Source organism: Megalobrama amblycephala, linkage group LG21, assembly GCF_018812025.1.
Source record: "Megalobrama amblycephala isolate DHTTF-2021 linkage group LG21, ASM1881202v1, whole genome shotgun sequence".
Taxonomy (NCBI): domain Eukaryota; kingdom Metazoa; phylum Chordata; class Actinopteri; order Cypriniformes; family Xenocyprididae; genus Megalobrama; species Megalobrama amblycephala.
The window spans coordinates 25,471,266-25,478,186 of record NC_063064.1 but is presented as its reverse complement, the minus strand read 5'-3'; the positions used below and the strand labels follow the sequence as shown (position 1 = coordinate 25,478,186).

Genomic DNA, 6,921 nt, shown 5'->3' with positions numbered 1-6,921 from the left:
TGGAATGGACATCACATGGATTTTGGTTTAAACCAATAAGATTTTATGTTTTTATAATATAAGTACTGCCTGGTCACTGATTAGTCCCTGATCTACCAATCACAATGAAAGAATGACCCAGAACTTAATCTGATTGTGCTTCAGGCATCACAAAAAACAGGCATGGCTAACCAACTAGACAGGAGGAGGAGGAGGAGCTCCTTTTTTACCTTTATATGAAGATTTATGTTCATGGCATCATCAGCTTGCACCTATTAATAATATCAAGTGATAATATTCAAAGTTAATTTGAAAATCTTTCAGAGCTGAAGAACACAGGATTTTTTTGAAGTTTGATGTCCATCACAATGGACATTGGGCCTTAATCAAATAATTTTTTAAATTTTTTTTTCTGATTTTGCAAACATTTTGTCTTCTATGTTGTGATCATAAGCTGTCATTCAGTTTTTCATTAGTAAAAACAGAAATGGCAAATGTGAAATGAGTGCATACACTGCAACACACACACACACACACACATACGCGCACACACACACTGATGCCCTGATGTTATATGCACACAATCATATATGTATCAAAAACACCAAATACACACAGCACACACAGACATATACATACATATTCCCATTCACCCACTGCAAACAACAAAAATAATAAAACAAGTTTTTTTGAGAATTCATCTTATCATCTTACATTTTCTCTACATTCTTATTGCATTGCTCTTTGTTACAGTGTGTGTTCTTTTCAAAATATTCAATGCTATAGTTCACATATTATGTTTGAACTCTAGCTCATAAGAACTGTATGGTTAAAATATGACAATTTTTTTGTTGCTTGAGCCCTGATGTCCAGTGGACATGAAAAAAAAAAAACTAATAAAAAAATGAGTTTGCACAATTTTTTTTTTTTTTTAGACTCATTAATACATTAAAGAAGAGCAAATATCAAGTGGATAAAAAAAATTGTGCTCAGTGGAACATAATTCAGGTCTGAAGGGGTTAAAAAGCTAAGCAGTATACCTTATTTTGCAAGCCAACATCATTTAAATATAGACTGCAGCGCCCTCTTATGACCAAACTAGTTGAACTGCAGTTTCCGGTTGATGATGACAGGTCGCGCGAGGCTCAAAACTGATCGCGCGCGAACAGCGGCAGCCCTGCAGTTCTGAGGTAAACACAAAAACTGCGTTTTCGCTTCGGATGGATCCTCTCAGAACTCGGTTTTAAAGCGATGGACATGTTAGAACAAAAGGAATATCAACATTTCGAGAGAGAGTAAGAAATATGTTAGATTTTTATTGTAATTCTTATCGTTATTAAACTAGCACCAAAGCTTCACGAGACAATCAAGTCAACCAAAACGTGAACACACAGAGTACAAATAAAATGTTTTATTGAGAGTTTGGTGGGTGGATCCGCGTAAATATTTTATTTGTGAGGTGACTCTGGTGATTTTGTGATTTATTTAAAGATTACACTTAAAATTATTACGTAAATTAAGATATTTTAAGCACATTTTACTGTATGTACAGTACACAGTGTAGTAAGATGCTTCCCAACAATCTACAGGGCCATCCAAAAGTCAATCAAACGTGCTACTTTTATGTTGTCTGGATTTGTAGTCAGCCAGAACTTTGGTGACTAGTCATAAAACAAATTGTATTTTAGTCACTGATGAGTATTGTTTTCAGGGCATGCTACTACTACCTCACTAACTTTCCTCAAAGACAAGAGTCAGGATGCTACAGTGAGGTAGAAATCACCCTAACCAGTCTGAAACTATTATCTAGAAGAGGTTTAATATTAGTAACTTGTATATTATGCCAGTATATGTTGTTGTTTGTTAAACTGTTATTTGATTTTACTTTTTAATATCACAGGTGAATATCTTGGGTCTCAGTGAGGTCACTGTCAAATCTGTCTCTATGAAACTGCGGCGCAAATCAGTCCAGAGAGCTCGACCGCAACAGCGAGAACCTGTGAAGGTCTCCAAGAGCATCTCTGTGGTGTTGAGTGACACTGACTCTAGCCAGTCAGACAGTGTTGAAGAAATAAAAGACCATGCATCTGTTATTCATGATATGAAGCGTCCAATACAGAAGAGTAGAGCTGGTGCATCATGCCGATTGAGTAAAGATGACTCTATGATACTGCGGGGCAAAACAGTCCAGAGAGGTCGACAGCAACAGGGAGAACATAAGGTCTCCGAAAACATCTCTGTGGTGTTGAGTGACACTGACTCTAGCCAATCAGACAGTGTTGAAGACATAAAAGACCATGTGTCTGTTCTTCGTGATATGAAGCGTCCAATAAAGAAGTGTAGAACTGGTGCATCATGCCGATTGAGTAAAGAAGATGAGAGGCTGCTTTCCATTGTGGAACCACAATATGGAACGGTTCAGAAGATCTCCCTGGCTCCAGGTGCAATGGCTGAGGACACTCTTGGTAAACTCAGGTTGATGGCTAACACCTCTGACTCCGAGCCGAGGCCTAGAAGCCCTGTTGAGTCTCGAGGTGAGTCTGTATTGGATGAATCCAGTACTGATCTCATGGTGGAATCGGGTCCCAGCTCGCCCTGTGGTCCTGTTGTTACCGTAAGATGCAAAGAATGCGAGAGTCTTTTCGCCAAGATGAGAAGACAGCCAACCCCCCAAAAAAAGAGCAGAGATAGGAGTAAGCATTTCGGATGTGTCGTTTATAGAAATTAGATTGTGTAATATAAAGTGCCTGTTATCGTGTTACCAAAAAATGCTTTTTATTGGTATGTTAGATCCAGCATCTTTATCTTGTGATGAGTGGATTCTGCTTAAGAAGTGGCACCCTCAGAGACGCCGTCATCGGGAGAAGGGGTATGTTATGTTTTAAATGAATATCACATTGGAATGTTTATTATTATAAAAAGCCCGGTTTTGGATTTTCCCACAACAATGTCTATGGGATTTTAACATCTAAAAGACTCAACAAGCAGACAGTTAAAGGATTAGTTCACTTCAGAATTTAAATTTCCTTATTTACTCACCCCCATGTCTTCCAAGATGTTTGTCTTTCTTTTTTCAGTCGAAAAGAAATTAAGGTTTTTGAGGAAAACATTACAGGATTTTTCTCCATATAGTGGACTTCAGCAGTTACCAACGGGCTGAAGGTCCAAATTGCAGTTTCAATGCAGCTTCAAAGAGCTCTACACGATCCCAGACGAGGAATAAGGGTCTTTTCTAGCGGAACAATTGGTCATTTTCTAAAAAAATATATATATATACGTTTTAACCACGAATGCTCATTTTACACTAGCTCTGCAATGTGCCACACATTACGTAATCACATTGGAAATGTCATGCGTGACGTAGGCGGAAGTACCGTATTAGTTAGAAAAACTCCATCTCATTTTCTCCTCCAACTTCAAAATTGTCCGATATCATTGTTTTACCTTCTTTTTTTTTTTTTGTAAAGGTCGTTTGACTTAGTGTTTGCATGTTCACTTTGAAACACTTGCTAGGTACTTCCGCCTACGTCACGTGTGACCTTTCCTGATTACGTAATGCGTGGGGCATTGCAGATAAGTGCAAGATGAGCATTTGTGGTTAAAAAGTATATGTATATATTTTTTCGAAAATGACCGATCGTGTTGCTAGATAAGACCCTTACTTCTCGGCTGGGATCATGCATTGAAACTGCAATTTCGACCTTCAACCCGTTGGTAACTGTTGAAGTCCACTATATGGAGAAAAATCCTTGAATGTTTTCCTCAAACTTTAATTTCTTTTTGACTGAAGAAAGAAAGACATGAACATTTTGGATGACATGGGTGTGAGTAAATTATCAGGAAACTTTAATTTTGAAGTGAACTAATCCTTTAAAGACTTTACATTATAAAGAATAGATGAGAAATGTCCTAAGTCATTCATTGTCATACAAGACGAAATCGTTGATGTGTCCCTACCTTTTTGGCTAAGCAGAACACCACAGCACCTTTTCTGTTTTCTCTAGTCATATCGATCGTCTTTCTGCTGCATAGACAGCCAGGTTTTATTAAAAGCCCATCTTGCCAGTGGTGAATTACCCCTTTTAATAAGTTAAGTTTAAGTTGATTAGATTGAATGTGAATTGTGTGAATGTTGACCTTCAGATTATTGTGGACAAGCCTGACTCGCATCAGGAAGCTGTCAGCGCAAGGCTCAGATTCTGCAGCCATCAACAGAAATCAAGTGAACTGCTCCAGACCTCATGTGTTTCAGCAGAGGTGAGTCAATATGTCATTTATTATCAGAATCAACTGATAAGTGTTGCAAGATTAGCACACTTCCAAACAGGAACCTGTAAAGAAACAAACTCAGACCCAAACTTTTCTTTACACAAACTGCCCCGATCTTAAAGGTGCCCTCGAATGAAAAATTGAATTTATCTTGGCATAGTTGAATAACAAGAGTTCAGTACATGGAAAAGACATACATTGAGTTTCAAACCCCATTGCTTCCTCTTTCTTATGTAAATCTCATTTGTTTAAAAGACTTCCGGAAAACACTCGGATCTCAACATAACACCGACTGTTACGTAACAGTCGGGGTGTACGCCCCCAATATTTGCATATATGCCAGCCCATGTTCAAGCATTAGACAAGGAAAGGCAGTATTAACGTCTGGATCTGTGCACAGACAAGGTAAGCAAGCAAGAACAATAGCGAAAAATGGCAGATGGAGCAATAATAACTGACATGATCCATGATAACATGATATTTTTAGTGATATTTGTAAACTGTCTTTCTAAATGTTTCGTTAACATGCTGCTAATGTACTGTTAAATGTGGTTAAAGTTACCATCGTTTATTACTGTATTCACGGAGACGAGAGAGCGTCGCTATTTTCATTTTTAAACACTTGCAGTCTGTATAATTCATAAACACAACTTCATTCTTTATAAATCTCTTCAACAGTGTGTAATGTTAGCTTTAGCCACAGAGCATAGCCTCAAACTCAGAGAGAATCAAATGTGAACATCAAAATAAATACTTTACTCACATGATTCGATGTATGCACACAGCATGCATGACGAACATCTTGTAAAGATTCATTTGAGGGTTATATTAGCTGTGTGAACTTTGTAAATGCGCTGTAATATAGTCGAGAGCTCGTGAGGCAGGGGGCACGCGATTTAAAGGGGCGGCGACTGAAAAAATCAGTGTATAGTTAATGATGCCCCAAAATTAAAAAAATTAATTTAAAAAAATCTATGGGGTATTTTGAGCTTAAACTTCACAGACACATTCAGAAGACACCTTAGACTTATATTACATCTTGTGAAAAAGCATTCTTGGGCACCTTTAAAAATGGGCTAAGATATCCTTAGCTGTTTCCATCACCCTGTTGTTATGCGCATTTTGAAGTATCGGATCAGAAACGAGGGATGGAAACGCCATATTTTGAAAGAAAAAAATCCCTTAATTTGCAAAATAGTTTAGGCTCGCTTGAGGTGGTTTTTGACTTGTGCAAAAAACTTGATGCAAATAATGGAAGATGGAAATCCATTTGCCGAATAAATCCCGACGTAGCGAACATTAAACCCATGTGACTAATCGGCTGTTTCTGCTGATGGTGTTTTAATTACTGTTGGTTACTAGGTTACCAATGTTACCCTCATCCACTCAAACAACTTGATGGAAACGCACCTAATTCGCATTTGTTTGTTGTTTTTTTGTTTTTGTTTTTTTAATTTTGAAAAGATTCGCTTTACGCTTTACAGAAACCCAGCTATTGTGGTCCACTTCAGTGATGGTGGACTATTTTCCATTCATTTTGTGTTTTTCTAACCCAGCCTGCTTAAATATTATTGTAATATTATATTTATAATATATGGTTGTTGATTTTGTTTATTATTATTAGTATTATTTAGAATTTTTTATTAAAAGTAATTTAATTTATTTTTTGTAATTTTAATAAAAATTAATTTTTATTTTTCTCTTATACTCACCAAGATTGCATTTATTTGATCAAACATACAGTAAAAACAGTGAACTTTTTCTGTTTTTATGTGAGCACAATGTAACTTAAAATGATAATATTCAAAGAAGATGTAAATACCCAAGTACCATGATAACAGTGGTAAATAAAGTCATTTTGTGTGCATATGTTTAGGAGTTTGCGTCGCTGCAAGTATCTAAACTCCATTCAGACTGACCTGTCTATTACCAAAGCAAAGCCACGGCATCGTAAGAGGCCACGAGCTGTGGTCTGGCCACCCGTTGGAGGGTGGAACTCTTCGGTGAAAAGAAAGTCTTCTTCCATAAACGACACATTATCTCAGCAGCTTTCTCCACTCAACCTCAGTGTCAGTGTGACACAGGAGGACAGACTGCTTGTAGATGAGAAGATTTCAGGATTAAATGCAGATCTCAAGCAAAACTCAGATGCCTCCAGCAAACAGAGGAGGACTAATGTCCGGGGCAAATTGAACGAGCAGGAAGTGTCTGATGGCATAGACGGAACGCGGCGGGTGCTGAAGTTTGATGATACGACTGAAACTGTTGCTGTGGAAACTGCGGAACAAAGGAAAAGCCCTCGGCAGCAGCATGAACATGGAGAGATTTGTGAAGCCCAGAAAGGTTTCCAGAATGAGCAGCAGGAAAAGTTGTCTGAGGATTTGGATGGGTTCAGGACACCCACAGATCTCTTCAGCGTGAAGCCTAAGATTAAACGAGGGAACAAGAAGAAAGTCTCTGCCTCTGGTGATACAAAACCTGCCGTACAGAAGACAAACTTCATGTCTATGTTAGCCACACTGGTGAAAAAACAGAACCAGATTATTAAGGAGCCCTGCAAATAAGCGTCAATGGGAGTTTTGCAATTAGTTCTGTTAGTTGTTTTAATTGAAGAGACATGCATCGCTGCTATCAAGATTTGTTTCCTCTGTTACTTTTAATTAATAGATCTGA

At 37.8% G+C, this 6,921-nt stretch overlaps 1 protein-coding gene across 4 annotated transcripts; it reads left to right on the top strand.

Moving 5' to 3' along the window:
- Window positions 1-1,080: 1,080 nt before the first annotated feature.
- si:ch211-227n13.3 lies at window positions 1,081-6,921 on the top strand. Of its 4 annotated transcripts, none has more exons than XM_048173326.1 (6): window positions 1,119-1,274; window positions 1,691-1,751; window positions 1,880-2,672; window positions 2,770-2,848; window positions 4,123-4,236; window positions 6,125-6,921. In XM_048173326.1, exons 1-6 carry the CDS (start codon window positions 1,231-1,233, stop codon window positions 6,810-6,812), a joined length of 1,779 nt encoding a protein of 592 aa, XP_048029283.1. In that variant the 5' UTR covers window positions 1,119-1,230; the 3' UTR covers window positions 6,813-6,921. The 4 variants fall into 4 exon arrangements, with proteins under 4 accessions (XP_048029286.1, XP_048029284.1, XP_048029283.1 ...); XM_048173328.1 differs by having other exon boundaries at window positions 1,126-1,169; XM_048173329.1 differs by lacking the exon at window positions 1,691-1,751 and having other exon boundaries at window positions 1,081-1,169.

Bases quoted from the DNA above. Each gene is read 5' to 3' on its own strand.
- si:ch211-227n13.3 (XM_048173326.1), top strand. From the start codon at position 1,231: ATGGACATGTTAGAACAAAAGGAATATCAACATTTCGAGAGAGA. The intron at 2,673-2,769 runs GTAAGCATTTCG...TTGGTATGTTAG, and splicing joins AAAAAAGAGCAGAGATAGGA to ATCCAGCATCTTTATCTTGT. The intron at 2,849-4,122 runs GTATGTTATGTT...GTTGACCTTCAG, and splicing joins CGCCGTCATCGGGAGAAGGG to ATTATTGTGGACAAGCCTGA.